The 21,022-nt window shown below is 36.5% G+C and overlaps 2 protein-coding genes and 1 pseudogene across 8 annotated transcripts; 2 read left to right on the top strand and 1 right to left on the bottom strand.

Annotated features, from left to right (window-relative positions):
* Window positions 1-3,373: 3,373 nt before the first annotated feature.
* Window positions 3,374-17,149, bottom strand: LOC18437663 (Rhodanese/Cell cycle control phosphatase superfamily protein). Of its 6 annotated transcripts, none has more exons than XM_020669647.2 (8): window positions 14,680-17,149; window positions 14,014-14,067; window positions 10,190-10,334; window positions 9,690-9,864; window positions 9,117-9,208; window positions 8,201-8,304; window positions 7,235-7,525; window positions 3,374-6,287 (listed from the first exon to the last, which is right to left on the bottom strand). In XM_020669647.2, the coding sequence occupies exons 2-8, from the start codon at window positions 14,034-14,036 to the stop codon at window positions 6,134-6,136; spliced, it is 984 nt and encodes a 327-aa protein (XP_020525306.2). In that variant the 5' UTR covers window positions 14,037-14,067; window positions 14,680-17,149; the 3' UTR covers window positions 3,374-6,133. The 6 variants fall into 6 exon arrangements, with proteins under 6 accessions (XP_020525306.2, XP_020525304.2, XP_088703233.1 ...); XM_020669645.2 differs by having other exon boundaries at window positions 10,190-10,358; window positions 14,680-16,555; XM_088847107.1 differs by having other exon boundaries at window positions 10,212-10,358; window positions 14,680-15,081.
* On the top strand, window positions 15,227-19,648 carry LOC18437662 (ATP-dependent Clp protease adapter protein CLPS2, chloroplastic). The gene is made up of 4 exons (XM_006847865.4): window positions 15,227-18,079; window positions 18,779-18,877; window positions 19,028-19,137; window positions 19,257-19,648. The coding sequence occupies exons 1-4, from the start codon at window positions 17,851-17,853 to the stop codon at window positions 19,335-19,337; spliced, it is 519 nt and encodes a 172-aa protein (XP_006847928.2). The 5' UTR covers window positions 15,227-17,850; the 3' UTR covers window positions 19,338-19,648.
* LOC105420940 (putative pentatricopeptide repeat-containing protein At5g40405 pseudogene) lies at window positions 15,282-16,962 on the top strand (annotated as a pseudogene). The gene has a single exon (XR_016040997.1). The product of XR_016040997.1 is annotated as a putative pentatricopeptide repeat-containing protein At5g40405 pseudogene (transcript).
* Window positions 19,649-21,022: the final 1,374 nt, after the last annotated feature.

The raw sequence follows: 21,022 nt of genomic DNA, 5'->3' as shown, positions 1-21,022 counted from the left end.
AAAATATCGTCTTTTGTGATTACACCAGGCTCTCTCTCTCTAAAATAGTTTCTCCCATCCCACGCCTTCTCTCTTTTCTCTGCTTCTTTCTTCTCTCTCTCAATTAAACTATTACTCCCGTATTCTTTCTCTTCTCTTAATTAAATCCGGATGGGGTCCACATGAACCCGAACACACACCCGACCCAGGTCTATTTCGGTTTGATATGGACTCAAACCCTATCCGCCGAGTCCAAATATTTAACCCAAACCTGGACCTACGTTGGGTAACACCCAGCAGGTCCTGAATCGGGTTCGGGTCCACTGCCGCCCCTCTCCACATGGACACGATATCATTTGACATTCATAAACAAAGTGAAATAGATGAAATGCTAATGCTGGTAACTCCAGGTGGTAAAAGGAAATGTAGAGAACAACGAAAAGAATGAGCAAGGAAAAGTGGAGAACAAAGAAAAGAATGAGCAAAATAAATTGGATAATTGCTCTCGTCCTCTCTTTATCAGCACAATATCCCAAAATTCGAAAAAGAAAAGAAAAAGCAAATATGAGGTGCTGGGGAACATATAAAGGGAGAAGTTTATATAAGGTCGCATTTTAAAAATCTACAAAAGATAATGTTTTGGTGTTGGAGAACCCTCTAATAGAACATCTCCACCTATACAGATAGAAAGAAAAGAATTTGAAGTTTAAAAAATAGTATATTTTGTAATAAGTTATTTTTACAGTTTATTTTTAAGATTTTCTAATGTTTATTGATTAGTTTGATTTGTACCATCTTAAAAATTTTAAATTTTACAAGTAGGGATGAAAAAAGGCATTCAATCCATCAACACCAGAAGGAAAACTCTAAGCAACTTTTGAGGTGCACTTCACTTCAGTACAAGAGACAATCTTATGCAAACCTCACCCATAAATAAATGAGGTGCACTTTACTTCAGTACAAGAGACAATCTTACGCAAACCTCACCCATAAATAAATGACAAGGGAAAGCAGGGAGGAAAGAACAAAGGAAAGAATATGACAATAGAAAGCATAGAATAAAAGAAAATAAAGGGCACGGGGTGTTTTTTTTTAAAAAATATGACAGTAGAAAGCATGCATAAAATAAAATAAAGGGCATGTGGTGTTTTTTTAAAAAAATACCCGTATGATGTTGGAAATATTGAACCAGTGTCTTTCTATGTAATATTTGCATAAATTTGTGCCAATTCGTTATAACTATATTTACATCTGGTACGGAAATAAATTATCCAAAAGTTTTCATAAGGTGTCATTCTTATGTTAAAGAAAAAATGTAAACATAAAAAAACCACCTAAAAGGGTTGTTCGTTAGAAAACCCTCCAATAGATCATCTCAACTTTAAGATGTATGGATTAAAAAAACAGACAAAATATTCGGAATCATAAAACAATGTATTTTATAACACATTATATGAAACCACCATTTTTAGAGCTTTAAATTTCCCAATTAGAGGTAATGTAGATTTTCAGGCGATCTCAAGGCTTTATGTGGCACCGAAACCTTGCTACTACACCCTACTTTGATTATTTGAGCTTGGTGCCTCATACAAACCATACCCTTAAGGTACGTTTGGTTCGCGTGAAAATATTTCCCATGAAATTATTTTCACATGAAAAAATTATCTCATATGATTAGATGCGAAAATATTTTCACAACAATTGATCTCAATACATCTTTTCACACCAATTAACAACAAATTGGTGTAAAATTATTTTCACAACTAACCACATAAAAGAATTTTTCATGTCAAAATATTCCCCAAAGATATATATTCACAACATGCCCTTAGAGAATAAGGACATGCAGGCACAAACATGACCAAGCCATTAACGAGCTAAGACCTCTTTCCCTCTCTACTAAAGAATAAATATGAGCGAAAACAAAATGTTAAGAAAGGCTCTAAATTATAACTTGAGGGTCCATGCCTACTATCTTGCTAAAAAAGAAGTGGGGACTATACAAGCACATCCCTCTCCCTCCTCACAAGAACTACTTGAAACACGATGGAATTGATACAAACACAAGAGTACACTCTGAGAGACCTCTCTAATAAAGATCAAAGTTGGCGAGCTTCAAAATTACATGATTATTCCAAATTACTTACTTTTTAAATATATATAGTTATTTACTATTTTTAGGAAAAACTGCACAAAATATTTGGCCTCGTGTCTTTATTTGGGATTGTTCCGTCGGACAACATAAGCTTGCATGCAAAAATGCAATGCTATGTATTTTCAAAGGAAAAGATAAGACGAGCAATTGAGCAAAGCATTTTTCACAGGAAAATGTTTATATAAGGCTGCAACCTTAGAATTAAGGTGCACCTCAAAAATACATCACAAAAAGCTATTTTCAAGTCAAAAAACTTTTAATTGATTGATCATCTTCACATTGAGATATATAACTATGAAAATAAAAAACAATGTTTTGAAACATGAGTCGGCAAATGTACTCGGACTTTGGCCGAGGCGAGTTTCTCGGTAGAGTCCAAGTAACTCGCCTGAGTTGTGTTCACTTAATAAGAAGAAGATAAAAACAGAAAAACATGATAATAAATAAAAGCTTCAATTTTGCATAAAACTCGAAGTGGCATAACGTTTGTCTTGTCCAATTTATGTATGAGGATCTCTATGAGCTCGTGGGTTTGTTTAGGATACTTTTTGTACAAACTTTTTAACCATTGTAGTTTTAATATTAGACATTGCCTGTGTTTAAGGCGCATGGGTTCGATTCCCTTCCCATGAGGCCCATTTTTTAAAAAACAATTTTCAGGATCTACCTTAAAAAAAAAATGAGGCCCCTCTTTTTTTGAAAAAAAAATTCAGGCTCTACCTGATTATCTGGGGGGAATCGAACCCCAATCGATTTTATAGGCACTCGTATATGCAATCCACTATGCTATTCTCGTTTTATGACATAATAGTGACAAGGATCATATACAATGAGGCCAGAAAAAGTTTCTACAAGGTTGCAATCTTAAAATATAGAATTACAGGTTTACCTAAAAAATCCATCATAAAAGGTTGTTTTGATCTTGAAAAACCCTCTAATCGATCATCTCGACATCGAGATGTATGAATATGAAAGGAAAAAAAGATTTTAAGTTCGAGAAATAGTGTAACATTATTTGGACCGTCCATTTTCAAGATTTTCATGTGTTTATAGATGTATATGAATTGAACCATTTTTATAGTTTAAAGTTTTATTAGAGACGAAAATAGATTCTCAAGCCATCATAAGAATTTTTTATATCAAAATTATATTTATGATAAAATTTAGAAGTGCGCCTTAATTGGATTGTTTAATGTTGCAACCTTATTGAAACCACTCTTCTATATAGGGATGTCACAATTACATACAACCATCAAATGTGAAATCTAATAGCTTAAGTGCATCACAAAGTTCGAGAAAATTTCTTTGAACTTTGAAGTTAGTCAATGAAATAAGTGCAGCTCCCTAATTTCACTTCCATGATCAAGATTAATTGTGACCACCTTGTACGGAAAGTAAATGATCTCATTATATACTTTCCCAACATGATATACAGTTTTCAAGTCTCTTTAATCCCAAAAAACAAAACACAAAAATAAGTGCCTTACCTTGGGGGAATTGAAACCCTGTCCCTGTAAAAAGAATGCATTCATGCTATCCAATACACCATTTACGGCTTCAAAATATATAAATGGCAAAAAAATATATATGCACTTCTAAAAATCGGTACAGCTACTCGAATAAAACTCACCTCGCCCTTAGGGTGAGGCCGAGTAACTCGGCCGAGTCTCAAAACACTGAGAAAATTAAAAACATTTCGAGTCCCAAAACTAGTGCGTCTTACAACAAATTATCTGGCATCCATTTTCAAGATTTTCATGTGTTGGTAGCTCCATTTGATGAACCTTTCTTGAAGTTTAAAATTTTACAATTAGAGACGAAAATGGATTCTCATCCTAATAATTTTTTACACCAAAATTATATCATGTGATAAAATTTGAAAGTGTGCCTTAATTTAATGGTTCAAGGTTTCAACCTTATCCAAACCACACCCTTTTTCAAAAGGCTTTCAAAACTTGAGATAAAATAAAAGAGTGTTTATGATAGAGGGAGATGGTAATCTTCATGAGTTGTCAGGCCATATCTGGGTATGATGATGGATGCGACATGGCCATGATAATGGATGAGATGCATGTGAAGGCATGAAGATGGATGTTATGACATGTGAACGCACACAAGGGAAGAACTTGAAAGCAGATGCGTTTTTTATAAATGGGAGAGCTTGAAAGCTCATGCGTTTTTTTTAAAAAGGTCGCAAAAGAAACATGATAGAATCTCTTTTGAAAAGCTTGAAATTTTTTCAAAATGATATAGAAAAAGTTGAAAGAATACAACAGTCACCTAAAAAAGAAAAATAAAAACATTTTTTGGTTTCATAGAAAAATGAATCAAGAACTCCTGCGAAATGTGACACTGTAACCTACAAGAGAAAACATCATAAAAGAACTTAAAAACTAGGAAAAACAAAACCAATTTACAAAGCATTAAAGGAGGGACTTAAGAGTGACGCAACCTTCAAAAGTGAAGTTGTAGTATAATTAGAATTCATTGGCTATCTAATAGCAAGGCCAAAAAGGGAAAAAAAAAGTCGAAGAATGAAAGGGAAGATGGGTGCCCAAGCATGGAGTAGGGCGTTAAGCATTAGACATAAACATGGAAGAGCTCAAGATGATGATCAATTTTCAGAATTCAATAGCGAATTAAAGCAAAAAACGAAAGAAAATGTTTTAATTAAGGAGGTGTACTGGAAAAGGTAGAAGGAAAACAAATTGAAGGGCAGTTTGGTCTTTTTTCTTTTTTGAATTTTCTATTCTCACGTGATTTTGTAAAATTTTTGGAAAGGAAAATAATGTTTCGAAAGGGGTAGAAGCAAGAATGTGGTTTTAGATTTAGAAAAAGTTTACTTTGAATAATGATTGCGTTAAGAGTGTCTTCTCGAAGACCATACAGTTTTGGTACAATAAAATCACAGTCACTTGTAACAAAAGTAAATGATTAAAATATATATCTCCTTTAGATAGAGGTACTTTGTCTAAAGGGTGTGGCTTGTATAGAGCCCATGCTCTAAACAATCAAATTAACAATCAAATTAGAGCCACCCTCAAATAGTATCGAGAAATGTCGTTTCAACATTGGAAATCTTTGTGATAGCCTTAAAATATATTTTCATCTTTATTTATAAAGTTTAAAGCTTCAAAAATAGTGTAAATCGACAGATCTATAAAAATCTTGAAAATGAACGGTCCAAAAATGTATTACAAAATACACTATTTCAAAAACTTGAAATCCATTTATTTCTCATGTCTATGCATCTTGATGTCAAGATGATCAATTTGAGGATATTTGAGCATCAAAACAATCTCTTCTAGTGAAATTTTTGAGGTAGGCTCTAATTTGATTGTTTAGAGCCTCGGTTCTATATAAACTTTTCCCTTGTCTAAAAGATGTATGTATGAATGAGAGGAAGAGAAAATATATGAGGATTTGTAGCGACAAAAATGTGTGATTTGTAGGAGGCTCCAAGGCATGTCGAAACTTTGTAGAAAACCCCCCTATAAATAGAAGTATTTTGTCTAGATGTAAAAGTGAGAGAGAGAGGGAGAGAGTAGAGAAAGAGAAATATAAATTTGTCCAGAAAAAAACATGCAATTTGTTGGAAACTCTCCGATAAATAGCAGGAGCTCCCTTATGGCCAAATCCGATAAAAAGCAGGAGCTCCCTTATGACCTTTTTGGCCATAGCATCTCCCTTAATTTATCCTATTGTAATATGTTATATTCATCAATATATGGTAAGCTTGTTTGTGTGATGTTTAGTTTGAGTGCTTTTTTTTCCCCAAATGGCATGTTGTTTTTATATTGTAAAAAGTGTCCAATGACTAAACATCCTCTAAAGGTTGCATACCTTCTCCCAAATGTTATTCCATAAACTCTAGATTTTCAACATGAATAAGTTGGATAGGTTGAAGAATTGTTCTCTCTCGCTCTAGGAGCAAAACTTTCATGACAGCAATTATCAGGAACTCTTGGAAGGATGGTAAATAATGAAATACAAGTAAGTTCAAACCTTTGCACTGTGAGGGCATTGTGCATCCCTATAGACATGCCACTTCTCATACCTCCGATGTCCAGGCAAAACAGGTCTAAGGCGAGGTGCAGATGTGCAATTCATGGAGCAACACCCTTTCAATTCTCTGACACAATCTGAACATGATCTGCATAACATGCAAGAAACAACAATGCATTGACAACTCATGAATCAGTAAACAAGCTCTCACTTGATAAGTTCAACATCAAAATCTACAATGAGAACCACACTTTTGTCAAAAGAATTATATGCTAAGTAGTCTAATGAAACATATGGGGCGAAAAAAATCTAACAAATGATTGAACTTAAAGAATATTGGGCAAAGCAGAAAAATTTCAAAATTATAGCATCTCGCTAAGGAAGCAATGCATTATGCCTGGGGGAAGGGGGAAGAGAGGGAGAGAGAGAGAGAGCACGACACCTAAAAGTATAAGTCCTGCATTACAATTACATATGCAGAAATTTTTAGCCTACCTTTAAACTATTTGAACTTCAATAATCAAACTAATCAAAGTGTCCCCAAAACAAAAATGACGTAAAATCCTCTGAGAATAGCAATTGGCCCGGAATTTTTTCAAACCGCTGCACAGGAGATCTTCATAGAAAAAGCCACGCAATTGCAGACCTTAGACATGTAAGAACCAGCACTTCAGATCAATTTCAAAAGAAATGGAGGCCAAGGTCTTCAAAAAGGCACATGTGATCAGAGAACAAACAAGAAAACAAAAACATCCTATTATATCAAGACAAACTCATGATTTCTGAAAACTCGGATGAAATTTAATTATTACTCGTTAAATTAAATAGATATTTCTGTACTTGCACAACTATAGCTATTTTCATCCAAAAAAAAACTTGAATTGTGAACTATCTCCCGGAAAGAAACAAAAAAAAAAAAAAAAATCTTGAACTATGGCACTAAACAATTGCCACTAATGACAAGTGAAAAAAAAAAGGTTGCGACCAAAAATAAAAAGCAATAACACATGGCTTAATAGCTAGTGTACTATCTTAAAATGAAAAATTTTAAAAAGACAAAGAGAAATTTTAAAAGACAATGAGTTACAAACTTACAAGAATAGAAGATTGCAGTCAAGATTGGCACAGTTGCGATGCCTGTATTCTGATAAGAATGATCCACATATGCGACACCTCAAAAATGTATTATTGCCTTCATTTGTTGGGTTGAGATGAGGGATTCCATTGTATCCATTGGATATGGCCTTCGGCTTGTAGGCTGACGGGGGGAGAGAGAGGCGAGAGTCAAAAACAAACAGATTTCCCACCCACTCTGCAGGACCCTCTTTCTCAAGATAGTGTGAGACACCACCTTTCAAAGTGTACAAGTTTTGAAAGCCCCTTTGCCTGCCATTGATACAGTGTCACCAAACCAAAAGAAACTTAAACCAGTCGAAAGAAAATCTTGGATAATACGTATTTAAGGTAAAATGACTATATGGTCATGCAAGACGGGAGCTACAGATTGACACCAACAGGCCTAGCTTCTTTCAAAATCATCATCATCATTATAACCTTTTCCCAATTAATTGGGGTCGGCTACACAAATCTTGGTCCACCATTCTGCTCTATTAAAGGCCATACCCTCTATGTTCAGGATTCATGATAAGCTTTGACAAAATTTTACATTGGCTGCCTAACTAACACAACCCAGCCCCTATACCCGGGCATGGGACGGGTTAAGAGAAAGTTTAAAGTCAACACCCTTCTTAGACCAACCTAGCTTCCTTCAAAATCTAATAAATAAAAAACAAATCAATGTGCACATTTGACTTATTTAAAAGGCACTGATGTATAGTTGAATGTTAATCAGTGTTATGGAGCAATGATGTATTTGTTCTAGAATTACTTCCTGCATTTTTAAAGCCATGAGAAATTTATAGATTATTTTATACTCTTTGATGTGTTTAAAGCATTCTTAGAATTTATAGAAGTGACAAGAGATCTAGACCATGTTTTGCTAAGAAAAACGAAAACTAAAAAACTTCAACATGTCAGATCCATGGGCAAAGGTGACCTTACCTAAGCATGGTAGAATAAACATCGCAGCGGATACCTCCCGTACAATACATCAAAATATCTGTAGCTTCCCTATCAATGCCAGCCAAAGGATCTGAAGGACTAACCTGATGATGAAAAGGAAAAAAACATAAGAGCAGGAAACTCATAGTCAGATATCCTGTTTTGGTAAATGCGTAGCCAGATATCCTGAAAAAATGGTCACAACAAGTTCTATGGACCAATGACAATGCATATGAAGCATAGAAAAACTGTATAAGGTATAAATTCAACAGACAAAACAAACCACCAATGATCTTTGCCTCATGTTACTCCTACAAATCTATCAGCCACCATGTCAATTTCCCTTCAAATAGAATGAAAATCCAAAATATATAAAAACAGATAACATATAACTAATTAAACTTTAGAATAGTATATGAATGATGCCAGGTAAACTTCTAAGACCACAGTAAGGATTAACATGAGGTGGATGTATCAAATACCACTCACGATCCCAAAAGAAAGACCTGTTTTTACCATATAGGAATTAACATCATAGGTCAGAAAAACCCGAACAAAAAAAACTGGTTATGTTATTTAGAAAATGTTAGAATGGATAACATTATCAAGACTAGACCAAACTCACAGGTCCAACTGCCAGACTGTGAATCAGACCTAAAACCCACAATGATAGAAAAAGAAAAACCCATTAATGTTAGAAATATAGTCCAGCTGGTAAGATAGGTTTCATTCTAAAGATCAGAGACTTCATGGCATTGGTAAAGGGACATGCAAAGAGTGACTATTAACAGATGAAAGGTCCAAAAAGAAGAAACTGTGGCCAGAAACAGTTAGTATTAACAAATTAAGGAAGATAATGGAAATAGGGGATCTCCAACTCTATTATATCAGAAACATCAGTTGATTGAAACAATACCTCCATATCTGTGAGTCCAAACAAAGTGCTCCTGAAGCAATTAACATCAGGTCGTTGAGTACCATGGAAATGGCCAATATCCCACTCATAGCCTTTAAAAGAAAATTGTTGTACATTAGAAACATTGGTTAATATCCATAGCAAGTGATGCTCTGAAGACAGTACAAAAACACAAAGATTCCCCATCAAACAAATATAGCATGTCCAGATCCAAAACTTACAAGTTGTGACACATATTCCTTAACGAAGTCATATAGGCACCACACTGAACATTGCTCGTAACAACAGAAACAATATTTCATCCCACTTAAATGAAATTACCATAATACCACTTATATGAAATACCATAATACCACCTATATGAAATACCATCCTACCAGAGATACTCAAAATATCAAATGACCAACAATGTGTGCCAAAACAGATGATTTTGGAGGGCACAACAAAAGCAATCACAAGACAAAAGTCAGTTCTCTATTTTGAAGGGCTACAAAATCCACAACAAAATGACACAAAAGTACAAAACAATCAAAAGCAGTTTAGAGATTGAAGAAATATCAGACTAAGGATTACCATTCCTCACATCCAGAAGCAGGACGCTCTTCTGATCCGAGCCAGTATCTTCTCTAGAAGATGATCCTTCCACATTTTTCAAAGAATCCAATCGGTTTCTCCATTCAGATGGTGATAATGGGATAGCTCTCATTGCAGGGTTAACCAAAGGAAGATGTGAAATGCCACCTTCCATCTGAGTTGAAAAAAAAAGCATTTAAAAAGACAAACCATTTCATAGGATACAGTTAAATGTTAAGAACAAAAAGTAAAAAGTTCTTAAATTTTACAATAGTCCAAGGCAAAGAATACAACACCACGTAAAATGGAAAAATTCAACTTTTATTAGGAATATTAACAAATTCTGGTTTTGTATGCATCTATTTGCAATCGTTGAAAGAAAGCAATTCCAAACTAAGCACTACATGTACGAACAAAAATGAGGCTAGGAACTGCATGGTTTTGCATTGTTGTAAAATACTGAAAAATAAAACATGCTCAAGAAAGCACGTATTGCTTGCCTGTACTAGTGAGGGTTTATACCGCAGTTTCAGTTGAGGAAAAGCATGTCCATTCATAGCTGGTGAGGTTTGGACTAAGATATCAGAAAAACGACTGTCATCTTTTAACCACTCAACGTACGCCAATGCATCTTCTGATGGACCACTGTACTGCACATGAGTTGGTCCTCTGATGTCAAAAAGTGACAAAATACAGCATCAACTTGATGAATTTAATTCTCAAGAACAAGAGAAACATCTAATAATCTAAAAACCAAAGTTGAAATATAAATGAAATACAATAGAACTTGCAAAACATCGAAGCAATTGGTAATGAAAATAAGAAGGATTGAATGGTACATGCCTATAGCTGCTACTTAACTTTAGGGCACCCAGGTTGCACCGCATATCTTAAATAGCACAAAGTGAAGATTCTCAAATATGATGGTGCACCCAAGGGTTCCAAGCAAAGGAGAGCTTCAATAGAGAAAAACTAGGATTTTGTTAAAACAGAGATGCAGGAGATTTCAGAAATAGAAACCTAAAGTTTGAGTATGAGCAAGAAAGAAATCCATGACAGTTGACCAGCTGCTACCATTTCGTAGTGAATTGCATAATTTCTAAAATTGACTATCAAAGAGATCAATGTGAAGGTAAATTTTCTCTAGGGCTATTATTGGGCTTCTTGGATGAGAATTTTTTTTGGAAGTTTGTAGAAAAGTCATCTCCAAATGGAAGTGCTTAATTTGTTAAATAAGCCTATTCTGTATTTATATATGCAAGATTGATAACTATGGAGAGCTCTATCAGCAGGCAGCAGTGAGACGTCCCCTAGAGCAACATGCTCTAGTTGTTTTAAGGTAAGCCTCCCATTTGTGCATTCCTTTTATGATCAATGTGAAGATAGAGTTACCACCTCAAACAATCGCTATCTGAATATCACAATATTAAGGACTTTTGATAGTGCTCCTAAATTATTAAGGTCACTCACATGCCACAATATTAGAAAAGTAATAGATTGCCATATCTTGTTTCATTTGTTGGTAGTACTAGATGGCTATATCATTTCAAGTTATCAGTTATGTATAAATTAATGAAGTATTTCATTAAGCCTAAGGAGGCTTGCCACTTCATTATGCAAAAGGTTAGTATCCAAATATTCTAATTTGGTATGCTTATTCAGTAAGATCAAAGCTCAAGTTCTTCGACATCATCATCACCATCATCATCATCTTAGTCTCATCCCAATGATTTGGGGTTGGCTACATGAATCATGGTCCTCTATTTTCCTCTATCAAGGGTCATACCCTCAGTAAGACCAAAAGTCGCCATATCTTTTCTCACTACTTTTATCCATATCCTTTTGGGCCTTCCCCTTGGCCTTTTAGAGCCTTCCACTTGAACCAAATCACACGTCCTAACTTGTGTTGTAGTAGGTCTACGCTGCACATGACCATCCAACCTAAATCTACCTTCCCCCATTTCATCGCCTATTGAAGCCACACCTAAATTCTCTCGTATATATTCATTATGAATTCTATCATTTTTTGTCTTTCCACTCATCCATCTTAACATCCATATCTCAGCTATGCTCATCTCATGAATATGATATTGTTTAACTACCCAATATTCCATCCCATAAAGTATGGTTAGTCTTGCAGTCGTCTTATAGAACTTCCCCTTTAGTCTCAACAGTATGCGGTGATCACATAAAACTCCGTATGCACATTCCACTTCACCTACGCAGCTCTTATCCTATGTGTGACATCCTCCTTAATCTTTCCATTCTTCTGGATTATCGACCCTAAATATAGGAAATAGTCTCTTTTAGATATTTCTTGATCTTCAATCATAACTACTTCCTTGTTTCTACTCCTATTATTGCTACACTTGCATTTTATATATTTTTTCTTAGTTTGGCTAATTTTAAAACTTTTATATTCCAGAACATCCATAAAAAATTCTAACTTTGCATTGACGCCGCCTCTAGTCTTATCAAACAAAACTATGTCATCCGCAAACAACATACACCACGATACCTCATCTTGAAGGTGCTTAGTTAACTCGACCATAACTAAAAGAAAGAGATATGGGCTCAACATTGACCCCTAATGTAGGCCGATTATCATTGAGAACTCACTTGTCTTTCCACAAGTTGCCCACAGACTAGTTAGCGGCTCCCTCATATATATCTCTTATTATGTCATTATAGCTTTGGTGATTCCTTTCTTTTCCAACACCTACCAAATTAAATCTCTAGGTACCCTATTATATGCTTTCTCTACATGTATAAAGACCATGCAGAGGTCTTTTCCCTTCGCCCTAAAGTTCTCATTTAGTTGTCTAAGTAGGAAAATGGCTTCGATGGTTGACCTCCCCAGCATAAGACTGAACTAATTTTCTGATACACTAGTTTCACACCGTAGTTGTTGCTTAACCGCTCTCTCCCATAGCTTCATAGGGTGGCTCATAAGTTTAATCTTTGGATAGTTCGTATAACTCTGTATGTCTTCTTTATTCTTGTAAATAAGTACCAAATACTTTTTCTCCATTTGTCTGGGATTTTCCTTATTCTCAATACCTTGTTGAACAGCTTGTCAAGCTAACGTATACCAATCTCCCCTATGCACTTCCAAACCTCTATCGGGATACCAATTGGTCCTAAATCGTTTCCTATCTTTATCTTTCTCAAAGCTTTTTACACTTTAGATATCCTAATCCTGTGAATGCAATTATGACCCCACCTTTATTTATGTCAAAGGTTACTCCTAACGTTGTGCTCTCGTAGTGTTCATCATTTAACAATTTTTGAAAATAAATTCTCCACCTTGCATTCATCATCTTTCACCATGGTCCTCTGATCTTCACTCTTAATGCATCTAATGTGAGATAGATCCCTACACTTCCTCTTTCATTTTTGCTACTTTGAAGACATCTTTTTCAGCTTCTCTTATCTCAAGTTTATTGTATAGATTATCATACGCTTTAAGTTAGCCTTACTATTTTCTTAGCGTTCTTTTTGGCATTTTTATAAGCTTCTAAGTTTTGATCATTTCAATTACATTGTCAAGCTTTATAACATGATCATTTTTCACTAATAGCCTTTTGATCCTTCTCACCCTATCACAGGTTTCTTTGTCAAAAATTGTTTTCCCTTTAGTTTCTCCTAGAACATCTTTTGCCACTTTCTTAATATAGTCGACTATCTTATTCCACATAACATTAATTTCATGCTCACAATCCTATTTTCCTTTTTCTTTCCAATTTATCCATAAATAACTGTATGTTCTCCTTTTTAAAATTCTACCACCTAGTTCTTGAATACCCATTAGTTTCACTCATTCTCTTCCATTTCTTTAGGCAGACATCCATAATCACAAGCCTATGTTGCATGATTAAATGTTCTCCAGGGATAACCTTGCAATCTTTACATGATTGGCCAACTAGAATGTACTTCAAAAGTACATCATGGGAGAAACTTATGTCCTTCTAAGGTATAATAATTATCTGTTAGTTAAGCACAATACATTTGAGGATATCAATCACCTAATGCTGATCCTTACTGCGCTCATATATCCCAATGAATCACAGAGAAATTCTAGAACGTTCAGCTAAACAACTCCTCATCAATTCTACGCTAGGGTGCTTAGAATTCCCTGCAAATTGGGTCTAGCCTACCATCTATGGAAAAACCGGTTAAATAGGAACATCCCTCTGAACTTTTCGCATCACCATCACAAAGCTAACTACAAGCATATTGCAATATAGGAAATTATCAAGAGCAAGAACAAATTCATCAAACATAAACTCTGCAATCCAATAATTCAAGGAACCAGTAAACATACCTGTGCATTGATGCCCTGTTCATTTAGATATATCCGACCTTGTATATCACGGCCCTGGAAAACTGTGTGATCTTAGAAATTATGTCAAAATGCATCTCAAAATTATTAACACAGTAAAATCAGGTGACAACTCTCCATTAACAAAGCGTACCCCAAGGTGAAACAAACATTTTATAAGCTGTTTCAAACAAAAATTGAAAAAATGCAAAAAGTTTAAATGTCAGGCTTGATAAATCTTTTCATCACCAAAGTGCAAACTATGAAGCACATAACTATGCGCTGGTTGTTTATGATGTCTATTAAGGGAATGAAAAACCATCTCTCTCTCCCTCTTTCCCTCCCTCCCTCTCATGTCAAATCAGTAGCTCGCAGTTACACATAAAACCAAATATCCTCAAAAAGTTAAGGTGAAAAATCATTCAAAATATCTTTAGATGTAAAAATTCACCGAGTCCAAGCTCAAAGATTGCAATATAAGTACATGGTACATACAAAGTTGCTCAATTCACAAGTTTAGTATAAAGAGAAACAACAGAAGAAGATAAAAAGAACTAATAATAATGTAATTGAAATAGCACACAATCATACGCCATCTAAATCAATTTATCGGCAAATACTTCAATAAACACAAGTCTTTAAAACGAATAAGATGATATCAACAAGAACCTGCAAGAATAAACGATGCCTTGTCACCTCCTCTTCTGGATTCTCAATGCAAACAAAGCGATAAAAATTCACTACTATGAAACCCTCTGCCTTCTCAGAGCGCAAAGCCGAAGCCTCATTTTTTGTTACAGAGCTCCGTTGGATCCGATTCTGAAAATTCAAAGCAGGGATCCGTGTCCTTGAAAACCCTAATGTTGGGATCCATTTATTTTTCTGTTGCTGAGCATTGGCAGCTAAGCCCCTGAAAATGGAGAGATTAGGGCATGTTTTGTGGTTGAAAATTGGCGAGGTCTTGAAGAGAGTGGCTCTGCAAGAGAAGATCGCCATTAGAGGCGGAGGATTTAGGACAAAAATGGTGGAAAAAGTGTCTCCCCTCATCATTAATCCACAATTTGAAAGGCCGGGGTGAGGCCGAGAATTGCTTTAGTTTTAGGAGGGAAAAGTCAAAAGATTTAAAGATTTAACATTCTGTGCTCCAGCAGGACCACAATATTCACTACGGGCGTGCAACTCAATACAGGAGCACGCAGCTAAGTAAGGAGATTTTGTGCTCTGATGAAATCATCCAGGAGATTTTGTGCTCTGATGAAGTCATCCTGCTCATGATCAACACAATAACAAGAAAACTCAAATCAAGCCAAAGGTCTCTCTCTCTCCTCGAACAAGGTCTCACCATGAAACAGGTCAAGCAAATCCACGCCAATCTTATCATCACAGGAACTGCACAGGACCCATTTTCTCTCTCTAAAATCATAGCCTTTTGTTCTCTCTCTAAAAATGGTGACCTGAGCTACGCTCACACTCTGCTCCACGCCATCTCACGCCCCACAATGTTCATGTGGAACACAATGATCAGAAGTTGTGTAGAGAGAGAATTCAATGAGGAAGCTTTCTCTCTCTACAAATGCCTCCTCCAACAAGGCCACCACCCCAACAACTACACTTTCTCTTTCATCATCAGAGCTCTGATTCAGCTTTCTTCACCCAAAACTGGGGCCACAGTCCATGGCCAAATCATAAAAATTGGATGGGTCTTGTATGATTTTGTGTACAATGGGTTGATTCATATGTATGGTGCCTGCAATTGTATCTATGAAGCACACAAGGTATTTGAAGAAATTCCTCACAGAGATGTGATTTCATGGACTGCAATGCTCAGTGGTTACACAAAAGTGGGCCGAGTCGACGAAGCACAGAAGATTTTCGATGAAATGCCCGAGAAAAACATAGTTTCATGGAGTGCCATGATTTCATGCTATGCTCAAAGTGGGTGCGCCAAAGAGGCCTTAGAACTATTCAATGAGATGCAAATCAATAGAATTCCTCTGAGCAATGCAATAATGGTGGGTGTTTTATCAGGTTGTGCTCAATTGGGGGCCTTAGAGCAAGGGAGATGGATTCATGCATATGTGAGGAAGCATGGGATTAGCCTCGATCGAATACTGGGCACTGCATTAGTGGACATGTACGCGAAATGTGGGTTCATAGAGACCTCTTTACAGGTCTTCAGCGAAATGGTTGAAAGAGATGTTTATGCTTGGACCGCCATGTTATCGGGTCTCGCCATGCACGGGCATGGCATTCAAGCGATCGAGGCTTTTCGAGAGATGCAGCGAAGTGGGGTGAAGCCCAATGAGGTAACCTATATAGCGGTGCTTAATGCATGTAGCCGAGCCGGTCTAGTGAGAGAAGGGCGAGCTTTCTTCGAGGCCATGAGCCAAGCTCATGGCATCGAACCAGGCGTTGAGCACTACGGGTGTATGGTCGATATGTATGGGAGAGCGGGGCTCATCGATGATGCCATGGATGTCATTAGAAGCATGCCCATGGAGTCTGATGCCTATGTATTGGGAGCATTGCTCGGTGCTTCTAAAATGCATGGAAATGTCACAGTGGGTGAGGAAATGGCTAAAAAGTTAAGTGAGTTGAGGCTTGATCATGGTGGGGTTCATGTGCTTTTGTCAAATATTTACGCTTCAGCTAATAGGTGGGAAGATGTTTCAAAGGTGAGAAAAAGAATGGAAGAGAACAGGATAAAGAAGACTCCTGGTTGTAGTTTGGTAGAGGTGGATGGAGTTGTTCACGAGTTTGTGGCAGGGGAGAGATCACACTCTCTAATGGAGGAGATTTTCTTGGTGGTGCATGGGCTGGACTTGCAATTGAGGTCCCTGGTCCATGGCAGTGATGCCACCCAACACATTTTCTCTCTCTAGATTCACTAACCTAGCTTTTTTTTTGTTTGAATTCAATTCACTAACACAGCTTAATTGAATTTCTCTCAAAGTTGTCTACCACCCAGTTGAAATGCTCTCTCTCTCTCTCTCTCTGTCTCTCTCTCTCTCTCTCTCTCACACACACACACACCACCCAATCCATTTTCTCTCTCTAGATTCACTAACACAGCTTTATTGAATTTCTCTCACTAAGTTCTCTAGCACGCAGCTGGAACTCTCTCTCTCTCTCTCTACCTAATTGACATATTCTCACTTTGTAAAAGGGTGATATAATTCAGCCTTGTGCTAGTCACATTTTTCTCTCGCTAAGGGACAAAAATTTTTGTCACCAGACACTCGTTATCACAGAATTTTAAAGCTTACCCATTTTTTATATTTATTTACCAGATTTCTTCAAATTGAAAATCGAGTAGGAGAAATTTCTCTCATTTTTCTTGTAATCTTCTCCTTAAATTTGCACATACAACTTTCTTTGGTGAGTATTCATCCCCACCATCTATCCTAAGAATGAATGGTGGATGTCTCGTCCGTGCATCGTATATTCCTTTTGAAACAGACAAAATTGCACCCCCTGATTACGCATCCAATACGGACCACGAACACCGGTGATAAATCTTGTGCAAGAGAGGCTGCTAGTTTTGTTCTAGAAGTTTCTCTCTCTACCTTAAACAGTTAAACCCTCAGTCTTCAAAGCCCATCCATCTTTGCTACTTAAACCCTGAATCCATAATTTATCTTGTATCTCTCTACTTTCTCTCTCTACCTTAGTCTTCAAAGCCACTGAGCACTCCATTTGTGCTTTTTATCTCTTTATTCTCTCTCTGCCTTAGTCTTCAAAGCCATTGAGTATTTCATTTGAGTTTTCTTTTGATATTGTATAATAGATCAGTGGTTTTTTCTCTCTTCCTCTGCTCTGAAGGCTATTCCTAATATCGAGATGGCCCTTAACAATGTGCCAGTTCCTGTATCTTTTGTTTCTTATTCTAAAACATCATTTACTCGTACCCCAACATCTGTGTTTCCTCTGCTTGTGGAGAAAAGCCCAAAAACTTTTGCAGCAATGAAGATTAGTGGGAGGTTTGGATCAAGCAAAGGAGGAGCAGGCCTCTTGGAGCGCCCAACATTCGACCAGTCACAGTTTGATCCTTCTCTCAGTGTTGAAGAAGGTAAATAATTTTCCTGGAATCCAACCACTTTCTGCTTTCTTGCCTCAAATTCTCCTTTTACTTAGAGAAAACGATAGTTTCAAATCTTGAATTTAGGCATTTGAATATGGGATATATGTGCATTTAAACTGTTGCAATTTGATCTCATCAAAGGGTGGTTTTTAATGTGTTTTGATTCCGAGTGGTAGTTTGGGCTTCGAAATTGGATTTTTTTGCAAAAACAATTTGGAGTTGTTTTTCAAAACCCAAATTCTCTCTCTTCCTCCACCACCATGCCACCACTATCGGCCCTATAGCCGCCATTACCACCACTCCGCCACCATTGCCTAGCTACCACCACCAGTTTGCTGCTACCTCCACCATCATGGCACGATTATTACACCACCACCATGCCGCCTGTCCCCCACCACCACCACCACCCTGCTCTGTCCACCGCCGCCTCCACCACTGCAGCACCACACTACTACCATCCTCTATCACACCACACATTAACAAATTACAATTCATATAAAAACAATCAAACACCCGTAGACGTGAAATGATATTTGACCAATTTACCTTTTGGTAAAATACAATTTGAAATAAAACACCATTTGATGGAATTTGAATTCAAACTGTGCATTACTACTACACACCATAGATTAAGGAGGTAATCCTGAATCAATTAACAGAGTGAACTGCATCTGAGATGATTTGCAGGAGGAGAGATGGGGAGGCTTTGTGATAAAAAAGGTCCAGGGAGTGGAGATAGTTACAGAGTACTGCTGCTTGATCATGAACGCCATACTGAAAAGCAAGGTGAGTGAATGAATCTTCTCTGTGCCTTCATCAGATCCATAGTATAAAAGCTACTGAAAAAAGCAAACTCTATATTCGAAATCCAGAACTTCTGCTCTCTCTCTCTCTATTTGTCATATCTTGCAAGCGTGATTTATGATTTCTTTGCAGTCGAAACCGTGTTGCCAAAAGTTGTACCATCTGTTACTCCTGTTGATGCGAGGAGGTGTTTCCATGAATCTCGACAGACTGGAGCTGGTCTAGTTACTGTAACTGTGAAGGTAAATTATTAGTTACATATCAATATCATACCAATTAAAACAAAATGATTCATTAAAGCTTTTCAGTGATTCAAAATTTCCCCTAATGGCATGGACTGTGAATGATTTTCTTCAAGCAGGAGCACGCCGAGCATTACTCTCAGATGATGATTCGTAGTGGATTGAGATCGGCCATTGAACCGGATAGTAATGTGATTTAGAAAGCTTGCATTTGAAAGAAGTATTCTATATTTGCTCAAAAAGGCAGCAGGAGAAAGCAGATAATTTTGCAGCTAGTATCAGGCAGAACTCATTTACTGTTGTATTCTTTTATATCAATTTTCAGATATTTGTTTCTGGTAGGTTAGACAAGATTAGTTTCTCTTACTGTTGTTATTTGTTTCATTTATTTTTCCCTGTAGTTTCAATCCATAGGGGCGGCACCAAATGTAGATGTCTAAATTGAGAATAGTGAATGGTTATATGACATTAGTTTGGTATTTTGGGTTTTAATGGCACTCAGGTTTGAAAACGTTTTATGGCTTCCCATTTTGCAATGACTATGAATTTTTTTGTATTCCAAAATAATTAGACTGCATTGAAAATGTTTATATATGGGGATGTAAACAGGGGACTGATGTAACTAGAAATAGTTCATTTGTTAAGACTGAGTGGAAGGCACATTATCAAATTCAGTACATAGTCATTCCATAGCCTGTGTGCGCGTGTGCATGTGTGTGTATGTCACACACACACACAGAAGTAGATAGTACGATGGAAAAGTATACAAAGAGATCATTTACTTTTAGTATAAGGTGGTTACAATTAATCTTCACCATTGGACGTGAAATTGGGTGGTTGCATCTGCTTCATTAACCAAGCTCAAAGTTCAAAATAAATTTTTTTGAACTTTGTGGCACACCTGAACTATCAGATTTTACTTTGAATGGTTGTAAGTAATCGTGACCTCCTTGTACTAGACGTAAATGAACTGATTGTATACAACGCCAATTCCCAATGAGAGAATAAGCAATTAACCAGCTCTCATTTTAAGTTAAAGAGTACATTTGTCACATATGTAGATTAAAACTATGATTTTTCATCGACAAATTATTATCCAGAAGAACCTGAAATTTGAACTGTCATGTTCTTGTTACCTCTGTTCTGATTTTGCTCCTTCTTGCCCTCAAATGCCCCCTTTTAATCCCTCTACTTTCAGGCTCACCTCAAGTAAAGCCTAATACATGCTTGTGAGAAGCTAACCCTCAGTAGAGGGAGTAATAGGCCCATGAGCACTCTCTTCAACTCCATTCTTCAAACCTTTGGTGGTGGGTTTGGGAAATCTAGGGTTGGGCATTTGTTCGTGCTTGGCTTCAGCGTAGAGCTTAAGCTCAGGCTAAAAATCAAGCATTGGTGGTTGCTGCTACCGGAAACATGAGGGATATGTGAGACGGCACATGCTGTCCTCATAAATGTCGCATTGCACTGTTTTAAATAGTAGTTTACTTAATATTACTGCAAAAATCTATATTTTAATTAAAATCGTAGCAAGTAGATTAGCTATATATGGTTGGGCGCCTAATTCATGGATGTAGGATATGGTCACAAGTTGCTTTAGAATATTATAGGAATACATTTTTAATAAGATATATCCAGAACACAGTTCTATCAATTTATTGTAAGGAAGAAATATGGACATGATTAGAGATGGAAAAGATGTGTCTAGAAAGAGATAGAATGATATTGCAATTGCAAAAAATAGATATAGTTAAAGAGAGAGCTATTGGTGGAAATACTAATTTTAGACTTTGTTAAATTCTAATTTTAATTATTATATTGTGAGTTAGAAACAATTGTTAGAATTAAAAAATGGCATTTTAATGTAAAGTGATACTATAAGCACAAA

Source organism: Amborella trichopoda, chromosome 9 (genome assembly GCF_054954075.1).
Source record: "Amborella trichopoda isolate Santa Cruz 75 chromosome 9, AtrichopodaSantaCruz75HAP2 v2.0, whole genome shotgun sequence".
NCBI lineage: Eukaryota > Viridiplantae > Streptophyta > Magnoliopsida > Amborellales > Amborellaceae > Amborella > Amborella trichopoda.
The sequence above is the reverse complement of the archived record's forward strand: the minus strand, read 5'-3'. Positions and strand labels throughout refer to the sequence as shown.

What these genes read in the sequence shown, in the direction of transcription:
- LOC18437663 (XM_006847866.4), bottom strand. Translation starts at nt 15,060, where the DNA reads ATGATGAGGGGAGACACTTTTTCCACCATTTTTGTCCTAAATCCTCCG. An exon ending in AACAGGGCATCAATGCACAG is followed by an intron (nt 10,340 to 14,013) that starts GTATGTTTACTG and finishes ACTCATGTGCAG; the next exon opens with TACAGTGGTCCATCAGAAGA. An exon ending in TTGGACTCACAGATATGGAG is followed by an intron (nt 8,305 to 9,116) that starts GTATTGTTTCAA and finishes TTTCATCATCAG; the next exon opens with GTTAGTCCTTCAGATCCTTT.
- LOC18437662 (XM_006847865.4), top strand. Translation starts at nt 17,851, where the DNA reads ATGGCCCTTAACAATGTGCCAGTTCCTGTATCTTTTGTTTCTTATTCT. An exon ending in ACGCCATACTGAAAAGCAAG is followed by an intron (nt 18,878 to 19,027) that starts GTGAGTGAATGA and finishes ATTTCTTTGCAG; the next exon opens with TCGAAACCGTGTTGCCAAAA. An exon ending in TAGTTACTGTAACTGTGAAG is followed by an intron (nt 19,138 to 19,256) that starts GTAAATTATTAG and finishes TTCTTCAAGCAG; the next exon opens with GAGCACGCCGAGCATTACTC.